We start from the raw sequence: 16,596 nt of genomic DNA on the forward strand, positions 1-16,596 counted from the left end.
CCCACCGGCGCGCCAACTCGCCCTGCAACCGCAGCCACAAATGGCGCCCGGGCGGGAGCGCCACTCAGCCGGCCGCTTTATCTGCCTGCGGGGGCCGGGAGTGGTCTTGGAATATACCGAGAGAAAATACAACGCAAACGGAGCAGAACAGAGCTTCTGCTGGTTCGAACCATCGCCGGCCATGGTAGCTGCCGTGTCTCCTCCCGGCGCGGCGGGGGCGGCGGCCGTGAGCGGCGCCACGATCATCGCCTCCTTCCACAGCGGCCACTGCGCGTCCCCGTCCCGCGCGCTCCCGCTGCCTGCCGGTGCCGGCGCCGCCGCGGCCAGGCGGTACCACCACCACAGCGGCGCATGCTGCTTCGCCGCCGCGAAGCCCACGCCGGCGCCCGTGGCATCCGAGCTGGACGACGACGATGCCGGTCTGAGCACCAACGGCGCGGACCCGAAGCCGCCGACGCGGAAGAAGCGCCGGTCGCGGAAGGGCAAGAAGTCGGCCGCCGCGCTGGAGGAGGAGGAGGCGGCCAGGAGGAAGGCGGAGAAGGACGCGGCGGCGGCCAAGAGGAAGGCCGAGGAGGAGGAGAGCCGGGCGGCCACGGCCGGGCTGGACCTCGACGAGGTCATGGCGGTCAGCCCCGTGGGGCTGGGCCGGCGCTCGCGCCAGCTCTTCGACGAGGTGTGGCGCAAGTTCTCGCGCCTCGGGCAGATGTCCAGCGCGTCCGCCACCGAGGCGCTCGCGGAGGAGGAGCAGGCCGTGCTCAGCCGCGGCGGGCCCATGTGCGAGTTCACCGTGCCCGGCGCTCAGGACACCACCGTGCTCGTCGTTGGTGCAACCAGCCGCATCGGACGCATCGTCGTCCGCAAGCTCATGCTCCGTGGCTACAATGTCAAGGTCAGGGACGCTTCCTCCTCCACTCACTCCTGCCTCTTCTTTCATGTTCATCACTAGGATAATCATACTAGTATAGACTGTCAAACTCACTCCGAGGCTACAATGTCAAGGTCGCCACCACCCACACACTTCTCACACACTTCTTCGTTTCTTCCTCTTCTACTCACTCCTGGCTCTTTCTTTCCTCTTCAATCATGTTGTTTTCACCACTAGGATAATCATACTGAACTCTGAGAAATAAGGAGAATTTGGAACATAACTTTCAGAAAACCAAAACTGATCCCGGGTGCATATGCACCCGGTATGTATAAAACATATTTCAAAAACATAAAAAATTTAGGAAAAAAATTTAGCATGTAGAGGGACATGTTCTATGTGTGCACGTAAAGTTTCACATAAAACCGACAATTTTTATACCCTGTGTAAAAAAGACAAATAATGCCTCGAGAAATAGACTATTTTAGCACCAAAAATTTGTCTTTTTTGCACAGGGTACAAAACATCTTGATTTTTGCTGAGACAACTTTGTGAGCATGTAACATGTCAAGGTATACATGCGGCATTTTTATTTATATTTTTTTGACATTTGTAAATATATTTAATATGTATTTCAAATAAAGGGTGCATATGCACCCGGGTGCAGAAACACCCTGTCACATAACTTTACCATTTTGTGACAGGCTTTAGTTAGAAGGGACGATGCTGAAGTGATCGACATGCTTCCGAGGTCGGTGGACATCGTTGTTGGCGACGTTGGTGATCCTCTAACTGTGCAATCAGCCGTGTCAGGTTGCAGCAAGATCATCTATTGCGCAACCGCGCGCTCGACCATTACCGGAGACCTAAACAGAGTTGATAACCAAGGAGTCAGGAATGTCAGCAAGGCTTTCCAGGTATCCATCCTAACCTTAATTTTCTCGTCAAAGCAGTTAATTGATCCATTCTCAAGTAGATGTCGTTCTAGGATAAATGCAATAAAAGTTCTGAGACTATGATCTTTGATACGCACAAAATTATTTAGATATTCACATAAAAATGATACTAGTAACGGTAGCATCAAAGCTCTTTAATACAATTGTACCTCCTTCCATTTTACTAACTTATAATTAGAACATGTAGTGCTCAAAATTATGTTTGCAAGACCTTGCGAGTGTCCAAAATGACAAGATAAAAGAACAGAGGTGGTACGCGTGTTGATGATTTGGAGAATCATCTTGCCTTGTTGTCTTGTTGATGAAGAGCTTCATTCAGACATCCTTTGTACTGCAGGATTACTACAATGAGATGGCTCAACTCAGGGCTGGTAAAAGCAGCAAGAGCAAACTTTTGATAGCGAAATTCAAATCTAAGAAGTCTCTGAATGGCTGGGAGGTGAATCAGGGATCTTACTTCCCAAATACCTACGCTTCTGGTTCTAGGTTCGATGAAGGTATCGATGCATCATTTGAATTTTCACAAGATGGCCAGGCCGTTTTTGCAGGTAACACCCCCCTGTGTGTAGCGTCAGGACATGCTTCTCAGCAAATTTATTAATATACCTAGATGTGTTGGTTTATTCTTCTGTCTCAGTTTTCTGATTAAACATCAATCTATCTCAGGATTTGTTTTCACCAGAGGCGGATATGTTGAGATATCAAGGAGGCTTTCTCTTCCTCTCGGTTCCACCCTAGACAGGTATGAGGAGCTCCTGTATTTTGCTAGCTTCACCATTGTTGAAAAATCTTGATGCATCACAATGAACTTGGTGTCATGCCGAATTGCCGATCCTGTCATTCTTGCATAGGTACGATGGCTTGATTCTCTCGGTGGGTGGAAATGGAAGATCATATGTTGTTATTCTTGAGACTGGTCCATTGGCTGACACCTCACAGAGTAAGCAGTATTTTGCTCGGATGACTACAAAAGTAGGCTTTTGTCGGGTAAGTAGCGTGTGCAATAATTTGAAAATAATAGCTGATTTTACAGCATGCTGGGAATTGAAGAACGTAGAAATTTGATCTCCTTTCTTTTTGTTATCTTTGTTTACTCCAGGTGAGAGTACCTTTTTCGGCTTTTCGGCCAGTAAAACCAGAAGATCCTCCCCTAGACCCTTTTCTTGTGCATACCTTAACCATTAGGTTCGAACCAAAAAGGCAGGTCAGTACAATATAATGAATTGTTTCGTATCATCCCCGATTGTTATTTAGTTGTATATAGCATCAAACCGGCGCTTAGTTACTAATTTGTTGCACCACAGAGACCTGGTGATGCATCCCAAGGTGGTACCGACCCCAGAAATTTTGAGCTAATACTGGAATACATCAAAGCTTTACCTGTAAGTTGTTCCGACATCATTCAGCTGCCCTAATGAGTGTGTGTTTTGACAGCCCAGGGTATTTTGATCAGGTTTTTCATCCTTTGGATGGAAAATTTCTCCATGAACGAAACTCTTCTGCATATGTTTTGCTTTTCTGCATGGAAGTACAAAGCATTTGCTCAGTCGTTCACTAAAAAGACAATTATTTGACTTTGCCATAGCTTATCTACATACTTTCCCTTTTTTTCCCCTTATCCTTGTTTAACCAAAGTTTTCCTTCCCTCTGATTATTTGTTAAGAGTAATATTTGACTTCATGTGGTGTCAGAACTGAATCATGCTCTCTATCACCTTATTGATAACCATGCATCTTATAATTCTTTACAGACCGGTCAAGAAACAGACTTCATACTGGTCTCATGCACAGGTTCTGGAATTGAGCCTAACAGAAGAGAACAAGTTCTAAAAGCAAAGAAGGTTCTACTTTTTGCAACCGTTATATTGTAATTATCTAATTCAAATGTTCATTAAATCATCAATGTCCTCCATGTTCTTCTAGGCTGGAGAAGATGCGCTGAGGAGGTCAGGCCTTGGATACACAATTGTACGGCCAGGTCCACTGCAGGTATGACATACTAATACAACAACTGAAGTTCCAGCCTATGTTCAACAACATAATAAACAGTATGTTAGATCATGTCATCTCAAGTAGGATTGCCAAAGCAGATGCCAGTTACTTTTGAAGTTTTATCCCTGTTAAAACTGGTCGCGTCATGATCATTAGATGTTTTGCAGGAAGAACCTGGTGGTCAGCGTGCACTGATCTTTGATCAAGGGAACAGAATCTCTCAGGTGAAATATCATCGACCATAAGCGTTTTCTTGAGTGCCATAATCTGATTTTTTTAAGTTGTAATGTAGGCTATCAGCTGCGCGGATGTGGCAGATATCTGTGTCAAAGCATTGCATGATTCCACGGCGAGAAACAAAAGTTTTGATGTAAGATTTCTTCGTCCATATTCTCCCCGGCAGTGATGCTTTTCGAACTACAGTGATTCTTTTCGAAGTGGTTACAATCTGAATTAACTTATTACCACCTACCACGCAGGTATGCTACGAGTATGTTGCTGAGCAAGGAAACGAACTCTATGAACTTGTAAGTTATAGTTGAAGCTGCAGCGTAATGGATGGATCTCCTTGTTCCAGTCAGGAGTAATTTTCTCTCTGTTTTTCATGCTAATAAAGCTGATTTTTTTGTTTTGTTTTGCAGGTGGCTCATTTGCCAGACAAGGCTAACAACTATCTTACACCGGCACTATCGGTTCTAGAGAAAAACACCTGATTCAGATTTGTGTCATATACGGTCACATGATGTGTATACTCTTCCTCTTGTAAAGCTATATAATTTTGTCATAGAAACATTGTGGAATTTACACGACAAGCCATTGTTTCTTGCAAAGATCATCGATGGATTGATTTCAGAGAAGAAAATCAGTGCCTTCTTGTAAAGCTATATATATTTTCCTCATAGAAGCATTGTGGAATTTACACGACAAGCCATCGTTTAAACTACTTAGGGATGGCGAGAAAAAAAAATACTACAGGGTACTACTTTACAAGAGGAAGAGCTTACACATCCCTTACCCGTGTAAGAAAAATAGATCGTGATCTACCCTCTTTTCCTCGGGGCTAATCCGTGGTTCCGCTCAAGGCTAGAGGGTGAGGATCAATTTATACTGTAGTTTGATTAGAGTCCAAACTAAATTACAGATAAACTTCCGAGTTAATTTCTACTCGTTTCCAAAGAGAATTCCAGACTCATCAACAATCACGATACACATGTGTGAGGCATGCTGTGTAGCAAAGTTGCTCAGGTTAACAATGACACGATTGTAAACCAATTCCAAGTAGTATTGTTCCCGGGTGTATATTTCCAGTAATTTATACTGTTTCCAATAGTATTGTCGACAGTACTTAGGCCTATCTTCCCAAGCATAAGTCCCAGCGGTAAATAACATCTTGCTGTACTTCCAAGTATTATTATACACTTTTCCTAACTAATAGCTAGCTGTTTTTCAGTTGACGCACAGTCAGTTTTCTGGCCGTTCGATCTTTTTTGAGTCACACGTATCTCTTCACGCGCTTAGTGTGTCCATCTCATTCCTGGGCTCGCTCTGGGCCGTGTTGTCTCAGCTGTCTTAGTATCTGGGCGTGTCATTTCGCTCGGTTTCAATGGAGGAGGCGAGGGAGGTGCCCAAGACGTCCATGGCGGAGAGGCCCGCAGGGCTTATGTTGCCAGTGAGCCCTGTGATGGAGAGAGTGGTGGATCGCGAGTGCGGAAGGCATGGACGCCACCGACTAGTTTTGGTACTCCTCTGTACTTTTTTTTGAAACATCATATATTACGCAAGCAAGCCGCCTCATTAAAAACCTTCCAGTCCCCTTAGATATCCTGGTAAGGAAAAGAGTGCGTAAGAAACTTGCTGCACCGAGTTCAAATAATAGTTACATCGTTGAGGAGGAACGGTAAAATAAAGCTAGGAGGCTCATCAGCCCAATTACAAGTTGAATTTGTTTCATAAGAATTCCTAGCTAATTCATGTGCTACCTCATTTGTTTCATAAGAATTCCTAGCTAAAATAAAGCTAGGGCTTATGTTGCCAGTGAGCCCTGTGATGGAGAGAGTGGTGGATCGCGACTGGTTCCGTCATGTGAGGATTTTTCTCGATGGTGGAAACCTGCAATATGTGCTCGATGCACCGCTAGGTGCCCCACCTGCAGAAACTGAATCCGATGAAGTAAATAATATTTACGAGACTCGAAAAACTCGGTACTCTCAAGTTCAGTGTGCCATCCTATGCAGTCTGGAAGCCGATCTTCAAAAACGTTTTGAGCACCACGATCCACATGAGTTGGTCAATGAGCTGAAAGCTATCTTTGAAACTCATGCGGCCATGGAATGCTATGAAGCATCGAAACACTTCTTCAGTTGCATGATGGAAGAGGGCAGCTCCGTTAGTGAGCACATGCTCATTATGACTGGGCATGCGAAGAAACTCAGTGACTTGGGGATAGTGATTCCTAACAAACTGGGGATTAATCGTGTCCTTCAATCACTGCCACCTAGTTACAAGAACTTTGTGATGAACTACAATATGCAGAACATGAACAAAGAGTTACCTGAACTCTTCTCCATGCTGAAATCTGCTGAGATTGAGATAAAGAAAGAGCACCAAGTGTTGATGGTCAACAAGACCACCAGTTTCAAGAAACAGGGCAAGCTTAAGGGCAACTTCAAGAAGGGCGGCAAGAAAGCTGTCGCGCCTCCTGTGAAGCCTAAGGCTGGCCCTAAGCCTGATGCTTTGATCTTTATTCTTGCAAGGAGAAGGGACACTGGAAGCATAATTGCTCCAAATACTTGGCTGATCTGAAGAGCGGCCTTGTCAAGAAGAAGAAAGGTATATCTGATATACATGTTATAGATGTTTATCTTACTGGTTCTCGTACTAGTGCCTGGGTATTTGATACTGGTTCGGTTGCTCACATTTGTAACTCGAAACAGGAACTACGGAATAAACGAAGCCTATCGAGGGATGAAGTGACGATGCGCGTTGGAAATGGATCCAAGGTCGATGTGATCGCTGTCGGCACGCTCCCTCTACATCTACCTTCGGGATTAGTTTTAAACCTCAATAATTGTTATTTAGTGCCTGCGTTGAGCATGAACATTATATCTGGATCTTGTTTAATGCAAGACGGTTATTCATTCAAGTCTGAGAATAATGGTTGTTCTATTTTTATGAATAATATCTTTTATGGTCATGCGCCTAAGAAGAATGGTTTATTTTTATTAAGTCTTGATAGTAGTGATACACATTTTCATAACATTGATGCTAAGAGAATTAAATTGAATGATAATTCTACTTATATGTGGCACTGTCGTCTTGGTCATATTGGAGTGAAACGCATGAAAAAACTCTATTCCGATGGATTACTTGAGTCACTTGACTTTGAGTCACTTGATAGATGCGAAGCATGTCTAATGGGAAAAATGACTAAGACTCCATTCTCTGGTATTATGGAGCGAGCTACAGACTTATTGGAAATCGTACATACCGATGTGTGTGGACCAATGAGTGTAGCCTCGCGCGGTGGTTATCGTTATGTTCTAACCTTCATAGATGATCTGAGTAGATATGGGTATATCTATTTCATGAAACATAAATCCGAAACTTTCGAGAAGTTTAAGGAATTCCAAAGTGAAGTAGAAAATCAACGTAACAAGAAGATTAAATTTCTGCGATCTGATTGCGGAGGCGAATATCTGAGTTATGAGTTTAGCATGCATTTAAAGAAATACGGAATACTTTCACAGTTGACACCGCCGGGAACACCATAACTAAATGGTGTGTCCGAACGTCGTAATCGAACTCTCTTAGATATGGTTCATTCTATGATGTCTCTTACTGATTTGCCGTTATCGTTTTGGGGTTATGCATTAGAGACAGCTGCATTCACTTTAAATAGGGCACCATCTAAATCCGCTGAAACGACACCGTATGAATTATGGTTTAATAAGAAACCTAAGCTGTCATTCCTTAAAGTTTGGGGTTGCGAAGCCTATGTAAAAAAGTTACAACCGGACAAGCTAGAACCCAAAGAGGAGAAATGCGTCTTCATAGGATACCCTAAGGAAACTATAGGGTATACTTTCTATCACAGATCCGAAGGCAAAATTTTGTTGCTAAGAACGGAACCTTTCTTGAGAAAGAATTTCTCACTAAAGAAGTGACTGGAAGAAAAGTAGAACTCGACGAGGTTACTGAACCTTCTCTTGTTGATCAGTGTAGCGCAGTACCGGAAGATGTTCCTGTGCCACCTGCACCGGTAACAGAGGAAGCTAACGATAATGATCATGAAACTTCGAGCGAGATAGCTACTGAACCTCGCAGATCGACAAGGGAACGTACCACTCCTGATTGGTTTGATCCTTGTCTAAAAGTCATGATTGTGGACAACAATGATGAAGACCCTGCGACGTATGAAGAAGCGATGGTGAGCCCAGATTCCAACAAATGGCAAGAAGCCATGAAATCCGAAATGGGATCCATGTATGATAACAAAGTGTGGACTTTTGTAGACTTACCTGATAGCCGCAAGGCTGTCGAGAATAAATGGATCTTCAAGAGAAAAACAGATGCTGATGGTAATATTACTGTCTATAAAGCTCGACTTGTCGCAAAGGGTTTCCGACAAATTCAAGGTGTTGACTACGATGAGACTTTCTCACCTGTAGCGAAGCTAAAGTCTGCGAGGATTTTGTTAGCAATAGCTGCATTTTTCGATTATAAGATTGGCAGATGGATGTCAAAACAACGTTCCTTAATGGAGACATTGACGAAGAGTTGTATATGGTACAACCCAAAGGTTTTGTCGATCCTAAAAATGGTGACAAGGTGTGCAAACTTCAGCGTTCAATTTATGGATTGAAGCAAGCATCCAGAAGTTGGAACCGACGCTTTGATAAGGTGATCAAAGACTTCGGGTTTATACAGTGTCATGGAGAGGCCTGTATTTACAAGAAAGTGAGTGGGAGCTCTGTAGCATTCCTGATATTATATGTAGATGACATATTATTGATTAGGAATGATATAGAACTATTAAGCAGTGTAAAATATTATTTGAATAAGTGTTTTTCAATAAGACCTTGGTGAAGCCTCGTACATTTTAGGCATCAAGATTTATAGAGATAGATCAAGACGCCTAATAGGGCTTTCACAGAGTACATACCTGGACAAGATTCTAAAGAAGTTTAGAATGAATGAAAGTAAGAAAGGGTTCTTACCTATGTTGCCAGGTAAGGTCTTGAGTAAAACTCAAGGTCCGGCTACGGTAGAAGAAAGAGAAATGATGAATCAGATCCCCTATGCCTCGGCAGTAGGCTCTATCATGTATGCCATGCTGTGTACTAGACCGGATATAGCACATGCTGTTAGTTTGACTAGCAGATATCAAAGTGATCCAGGAATGGAACACTGGATAGCGGTCAAGAATATCCTGAAGTACTTGAAAAGAACTAAGGATATGTTTCTTTGTTATGGAGGTGACCAAGAGCTCGTTGTAACCAGTTACACCGATGCAAGTTAGAACACTGATCCTGATGACTCTAAGTCTCAGTCTGGGTACGTGTTTATATTGAATGGTGCTGCAGTAAGCTGGTGTAGCTCAAAGCAGTGCACGGTGGCGAAGTCTTCAACAGAATCGGAATACATAGCGGCTTCAGAGGCTTCATCAGAAGCGGTATGGATGAAGAGGTTCATTGTTGAGCTTGGTGTGGTTCCTAGTGCATTGGACCCACTAGTCATCTATTGTGACAACATGAGTGCCATCGCCAATGCACAAGAACCAAGGTCACACAAGAGGCTGAAGCATATCAAGCAGCGTTTTCATTCGATTCGCGAATACATCGAAGATGGAGAAGTAAAGATTTGCAAAGTACACACTGATCTAAATGTGGCAGATCCGTTGACTAAAGCTCTCCCTAGGGCAAAGCATGACCAACACCAGAATGCCATGGGTGTTAGGTACCTTACAATGTAATCTAGATTATTGACTCTAGTGCAAGTGGGAGACTGTTGGAGATATGCCCAAGAGGCAATAATAAAGTGGTCATTATATATCTTTGTGTTTATGATAAATATTTATATACCATGCTATAATTGTATTAACCGAAACATTGATACATGTGTGTTATGTAAACAACAAGGAGTCCCTAGTAAGCCTCTTGTATAACTAGCTTGTTGATTAATAGATGATCATAGTTTCATGATCATGAACATTGGATGTTATTAATAACAAGGTTATATCATTATGTGAATGATGTAATGGACACACCCAATTAAGCGTAGCATAAGATCACGTCGTTAAGTTCATTTGCTATAAGCTTTCGATACATAGTTACCTAGTCCTTTCGACCATGAGATCATGTAAATCACTTATATCGAAAGGGTACTTTGATTACATCAAACGCCACTGCGTAAAGTCGCATGCTTGCAAGCTAATCAGACGATATTTCACCGAGAGGGCCCAGAGTATATCTATCCGTCATCGGGATGGACAAATCCCACTCTTGATCCATATGCCTCAACTCATACTTTCCGAATTATTTAATCCCATCTTTATAACCACCCATTTACGGCATTTGATGTAATCAAAATACCCTTCCAGCATAAGTGATTTACATGATCTCATGGTCGAAGGACTAGGTAACTATGTATCGAAAGCATATAGCAATTTGAACTTAATGACTTGATCTTATGCTACGCTTACTATGGGTGTGTCCATCACATCATTCACCTAATGATATGATCTTGTTATTAATAACATCCATGTCCATGATCAGGAAACCAATCAACAAGCTAGTTAAATGAGAGGCTTACTAGGGACTTTGGTTGTTTACACAACACACATGTATTAATGTTTCCGGTCAATACAATTATAGCATGGAGTGTAAACATATATCATGAACACTAAAATATAACAATAACTAATTTATTATTTTCTCTCGGGCATATCTCCAACAGTTTTCTGAAACCTAAGAAATGTATTATTATGTTTGCACTTAATTTTTATGGGTGCTATACGAAGTGTGTATTCTTATTAGTTTCACGGGGTCGTACGCCATGGCGCACATCTAAATCTAGTTTCCATTACTGGCACAAGAACAAGGGACTGTGAAGATGGGGCGTAGTGCGTGCGAGCTAGATTCGATCCTCGTTCATGTTTAGGTGACTCCGTGTTGATCACGTTCTTATCCTAGTGATTTGGCTACTGCAGAAACACATCACCTTACTTTGCCTAGAACTAGCATCTCCATGATGACAGCTTAATTTGTTCAAAAGCTTCTACAAGAACATTACTTCTCTCTCGCACTCCTCCCGATTCAAACCAATTGCGATACATCAGACATCTTAACATCGTGTAATTGATAGAGAAGGGGCCATGCCGCACTGGACCACGGCAGCAGGGACGGATCCAAGAATGAAGTATAAGGGGGGCAATCTTAGCATGAGGGGACAGAACTAGCAAAAATCATAGAAATAAAGAGCCGCCATGGCTTGTGTTCAAAGGAAAACCATGAGCATAGGGGGGCGCAGCCCCCCCCCCCCCCCTCCCCTCCCCCTCCCCTCCCCCTCCCCCCTTGTCTTCGTCCCTGGCAGCAAACTAACTAGGGAGTGAGCGGTCAAGGTCGAGCACACAAGGTCGGCCATCCCTGGCAAGAAGAGAGTCAGGTGCACCGATCCGACAGCAAGCTCTACCTCTAACCTGCTTCGGCATTGCACCATCCATGCTGATAATCGATAACCCCGGATTATTTTGTGTACAGATGGGGAACAAAGATGGAAGGGAGAGAGAGCTCTGGCTCTGGCGAATAACATTCTGGTGAAACTTCTAAACGTAACGGGTGTAAGATGCTTATTTTCCTTCATGAGACAATACTCAAAGTCATGCTTATTTTCCAGTGAGGGAAAAAACCTTAATTTTCCTACTTAACGGGCGTAGCTAACACCCACTTACCAGCTTATGGAAAATTAGCAACAAAACGAGCTTGTGAGAGTGGTATGCAAGCAAATGAGCAATTGCAATTTACAACGCTTGAAAATGGCAAGAATGACGGAAAACCAACTCCACATACTCCCTCCATTTTAAAAAAGCTTCACAGTTTTTTCTGGATACGAATAAATCTATAGCTAAAATCCTAAAACATGTCTATATAACTTCGTATCTAAAGGTATAATTGATGCCCCCTATAGGGGGCCTCACAACGATTAACGTTTCTGGACCGTTGGATATTTACAGTGTTTGTGAGACATTGAATCTCGTCCGTCCATTCTGGGAGCAACGTGGCTTCCTGGTTGGTTGTGGAGTATTACCGTCGGTCCCTGTCGCTAGATTAAACCATGGAATGGTCGTGTCTTACCCGCCTCTGGCTGCGCATAGGCCCCATCGTTGGACGGGTCTGCACGTCAGTCGCTGTGCCTGGTTTTTATGTTCGTCTCGTCTCGCGCCAGCCGTGGAAAAGATCTTCTCCGCGCAGGGTAGATTGGGGCTTTCCTTCGGCGGCGGTCGGTGCGCTCAACTCGCTGGCGGCTCGCCATTAGTCCACGGGAGGAGCTCTGCCTGTGCGAGGAGCTACACAGCCGCGCGCCGTCGCCTCGGAGGAACCATCTGCGTCATTTTCCCCTCGCCTCTTCCGCTTCGCCCTGACCGTCCTCTCATCCTTGACTCGTCCGCCTGGTTGCTACGCTGCAAATCCGCCATCCCCCGCTTCGCCCATGTGCTCTGTGCCGTCGCCGATGGCCGGCCGTACCCCATGGCGGCGCTCTGCCATGGATTGGGTTAAGCTGCTTCACTGGCGCGGATCCATTGCCGGTTTCGTTTTGACTTGTCCGCCTGGTCGTTCCGCTGTAGATCCGCCATCCCCCGCCTGTCCCGCACGCTCTTCGTCGTTGCCGGCGCCCGGCCTTACCCCATGGCGGCGCGTGGATTGGGTTAAGGTGAGGATCTGCTTCACCGGCGCGGATCAGTTGCCGGTTTCGTTTTGCCCTGTTTTTTCCTCTCTTATTCCTCCTGTTTCTGTGCTGAGAGTGCCGCCTCTTTTTTGGTTCTTCCCTGTGTGTCGGCGGCGGCGTCCGGTGTTAGGATTTGGTTGAGGCCACCGCGCCTATTTACTTGCCCAGTGTTCGGGCTTGGCTGAGGCCAGCTCGCAGATCCACCCAGGGCTGCCGCTACTGCCTCTTTTCTCTCCGGTTTTTCTGCTTCTTCCCGTGTGCGATGTGTTCTCGCGTGTTTTCTGTATTTTTTCTGATCCTCCACGTCTGTCCTTTCTCCGGTTTGCTCACAGTACTGTGTTATCTTCCTGTCTTTGCAGGTCATCCACTGTGTTATCTTCCCATCTTTGCAGGTCATCCATTTGCTGGGATTACTGCGTTTGGTGGCCGCGGCTGTTTCTGTTGGACTGCTGTTCGGTTGCTTCCCTGGTGAGTGCACCATGTTGTACTCTTCCTCACAGGCAGCGAATAATATTAGAGTGTGTATTTGAAGGTGATCATGGAGCCCCGTTGCTGTATTCAGATTTTAGAACTCCATGCGTATTTTCGTGTGCTTCTTTTACTAGGTTCCAGCTCTAAGGGTTGGACCTTGATACCTAGATATAGTGTGCCGATATTGCCAGTTATTGTAGACGTAGAAGGTGAATTCTATACTCTGCAAAAAGAGGAACGTGTGTGCCAGAGCTGCAACGCCGCGGAAAATTTGGGGTTGGGATTTAATTTGGTGTTGGGATTTTAATCGTTCCACCAAACAGGCTGATCTTTATTGTACAAGAGAACCAATCTCCTTGATCGAGACGTTGATCGAATCTAACATATTTGCTTCAGCTCGAACAATGAAAGTGAAGACAGTACAGGTTGTTGAACGTTGTCTATAATCTTCCTTGCAGAAAAGTAAATAATGCCAATAACCTACATGAATCATAATAATGAAGCTTTCAGTTTTGTTGGGTTGTATATTTAGCATCTCCAATTCTGATTTTCTTATTAGCTTTGCTTTCTAAGAAAATCCATACTACGGCATACTCCCATTATTGTATAAGAAACATAATTCTTTTTAAGCATGCTCTGTTTATAACATATATGCTAATTTACAAAATATTTGGTTACATAAAATTGTATGTATACATAGGTCTTCTTAGACACAAATCCTGTTAGAGTACGTCATGGGCCTGGGCCCGTTAGTCTTATGGTTTGCTTAGGGGTCAAGTAAGCCTTGCTTGGGAATCAAGTAAACATCTCTATATATGGAGAGGAGATGTATCAATCTAATCAAGCAAGAATTAAGAAGGAAATCCCTTCCCTCTTGCCACCGGCCGTGGGCAAGGCCCCCGGCCGGCCTTCTCGCACCCTCGCAGCCCTCTCCCACCCTCCCAAACCCTAGCAGCGCCATAACATTTGGTATCAGCTTTCCCGGGTTCGATCATGTCCAGCCCTCCACCGAGTTCTTCCCACCCGCCGCCGCGGCACTCCGACATCCCCGCCGTTCTCTCCCCGACGGAGATCACCGCAGCCCTCCGCGATCTCACCACTACTGTCCAGGAGATCTGCCTCTTCCTGGCCGGTCCCTACGGGGCGCCGCCGCCGGCGACGCTGCTGCTGTCATCGCCGCCACCCGACGTCGGGCTGCTGCAGTCCCCGCTGCCACTGTCCACCATCTCCGGGCCGGGCCATACCTCGGCGCCGGGGGTCCCTCTTCTCCAGCAGTCGGCCGCCTTCTTCCCCACCGGGACGCTACAGCAGCACCAGTAGCAGCTAGCGCCTCCACCAACACCGCCGCTGCAGCTGCTGTCCTCACCGACACTGTCCCTGCCGTTCGGTGGGCAGCTGCAACAGCAACAACTGCTGTCGTTGCCACCAACACCGCAGCAGCGGCTGCTGCCGCCACCGACACCGTCCCTGCCTTTCAACGGTGTGGGAGCGACCTTGGCCCCGGGCTCTACATCGACACCGCCTGGGATGCCCTTCCACCAGGTCCGTTTCCCTCCGTCGCCGTCACCGCTTCCGGTTTGGATCGCTATCCGCCACGTGTCGGCGGCGGTGAGGCTACAGGCTGCTGCGCGCGGCCTCCTAGTGCGTCGGCGTGTGCGGGAGATGCGTGATCTGCAGCTGCAGCTCCTCCAAGTTACGCTTCGTTGCATAACGGACCTCGATCTCGTCCGCTGCGTCGGGGATCTTGGGCGTGCGCTTTCCCCCATGGGTGGCGGACATGTTGTTTTTCCCACGGGTAGCGACCTCAAAATCTGCGCCATCGACAGACATCCGGCGGGAAGAAGGCATGGTGTCACCGATAGGAGCGCACCGCGTAGCACCACTGCATTCCGCCGCCGGCCGCCGCGCCGGCTCCTTTTGTTCCGCTGGTTTCCATGGGATCCAGGTGGCTATATAGGTGCATGTTCGACGGGCGGATGGTGTCCACTTTATGTTCAGGGGTCAACAATAAAGCATCCCAGTCCATTTCAGGTTGAGAGTAATAAAACAAGCCGAGATGTAAAAGGCTCGTTTTTTAGGTGTTAGGTTTCTGTTGCGTCGAGTCATGGTTTGTTTAGGTTGCAGCTCGAGGACGAGCTGCATGTCCAGGTGGGGTGTAGTGTTAGAGTACGTCATGGGCCTGGACCCGTTAGTCTTATGGTTTGCTTAGGGGTCAAGTAAACATCTCTATATATGGAGAGGAGATGTATCAATCTAATCAAGCAAGAATTAGGAAGGAAATCCCTTCCCTCTTGCCACCGGCCGTGGGCAAGGCCCCCGGCCGGCCTTCTCGCACCCTCGCAGCCCTCTCTCACCCTCCCAAACCCTAGCAGCCACATAACACATGTCATCTCAAGTAGGATTGCCAAAGCAGATGCCAGTTACTTTTGAAGTTTTATCCCTGGTAAAACTGGTCACATCATGATCATTCGATGTTTTGCAGGAAGAACCTGGTGGTCAGCGTGCACTGATCTTTGATCAAAGGAACAGAATCTCTCAGGTGAAATATCATCGACCGTCCATAAACGTTTTCTTGAGTGCCATAATCTTGATTTTTTAAGTTGTAATGTAGGCTATCAGCTGTGCGGATGTAGCAGATATCTGTGTCAAAGCATTGCATGATTCCACGGCGAGAAACAAAAGTTTTGATGTAAGATTTGTTCGTCCATATTCTCCTCCGCAGTGATGCTTTTCGAACTACAGTGATGCTTTTCGAAGTGATTACAATCTTAATTAACTTATTACCACGTACCACACAGGTATGCAACGAGTATGTTGCTGAGCAAGGAAACGAACTCTATGAACTTGTAGTTATAGTTGAAGCTGCAGCGTAATGGATGGATCTCCTTGTTCCAGTCAGCTGTTTTTCATGCTAATAAAACTGATTTTTTGTTTTGTTTTGTTTTGCAGGTGGCTCATTTGCCAGACAAGGCTAACAACTATCTTACACCGGCACTATCGGTTCTAGAGAAAAACACCTGATTCAGATGTGTCATATACAGTCACATGATGTGTATACTCTTCCTCTTGTAAAGCTATATAATTTTTTCTCATAGAAACATTGTGGAATTTACACGACAGGCCATTGTTTCTTGCAAAGATCATCGATGGATTGATTTCAGAGAAGAAAATCGGTGCCCTCTTGTAAAGCTATATATTTTTTCCTCATAGAAGCATTGTGGAATTTACACGACAAACCATTGTTTAAACTACTTAAGGGATGGTGAGAAATAAATATAGTAGATGAATGCTCGTGCGTTGCCACGAAGCAATAAAGTTAGACATAAACTATTGATCTAAATAATATTGTAATTCATAATGTGTACTTCGC

The 16,596-nt window shown here is 45.4% G+C and overlaps 1 protein-coding gene across 2 annotated transcripts; it reads left to right on the forward strand.

The window, feature by feature from the left end:
- The first annotated feature begins 25 nt into the window (after positions 1-25).
- On the forward strand, positions 26-16,396 carry LOC127312578 (protein HIGH CHLOROPHYLL FLUORESCENCE PHENOTYPE 173, chloroplastic). Of its 2 annotated transcripts, none has more exons than XM_051343105.2 (13): positions 26-889; positions 1,570-1,782; positions 2,159-2,369; positions 2,488-2,563; positions 2,673-2,808; positions 2,921-3,025; positions 3,126-3,203; positions 3,572-3,661; positions 3,744-3,809; positions 3,980-4,036; positions 15,838-15,915; positions 16,025-16,072; positions 16,176-16,396. In XM_051343105.2, exons 1-13 carry the CDS (start codon positions 41-43, stop codon positions 16,245-16,247), a joined length of 2,079 nt encoding a protein of 692 aa, XP_051199065.1. In that variant the 5' UTR covers positions 26-40; the 3' UTR covers positions 16,248-16,396. The 2 variants fall into 2 exon arrangements, with proteins under 2 accessions (XP_051199065.1, XP_051199063.1); XM_051343103.1 differs by lacking the exons at positions 15,838-15,915; positions 16,025-16,072; positions 16,176-16,396 and adding exons at positions 4,105-4,182; positions 4,292-4,339; positions 4,454-4,739.
- Positions 16,397-16,596: the final 200 nt, after the last annotated feature.

The sequence above is a fragment of the Lolium perenne genome, chromosome 7, assembly GCF_019359855.2.
Source record: "Lolium perenne isolate Kyuss_39 chromosome 7, Kyuss_2.0, whole genome shotgun sequence".
NCBI lineage: Eukaryota > Viridiplantae > Streptophyta > Magnoliopsida > Poales > Poaceae > Lolium > Lolium perenne.

What these genes read in the sequence shown, in the direction of transcription:
- LOC127312578 (XM_051343105.2), top strand. Translation starts at nt 41, where the DNA reads ATGGCGCCCGGGCGGGAGCGCCACTCAGCCGGCCGCTTTATCTGCCTG. An exon ending in TCCGTGGCTACAATGTCAAG is followed by an intron (nt 890 to 1,569) that starts GTCAGGGACGCT and finishes ATTTTGTGACAG; the next exon opens with GCTTTAGTTAGAAGGGACGA. An exon ending in CTCGGTTCCACCCTAGACAG is followed by an intron (nt 2,564 to 2,672) that starts GTATGAGGAGCT and finishes ATTCTTGCATAG; the next exon opens with GTACGATGGCTTGATTCTCT.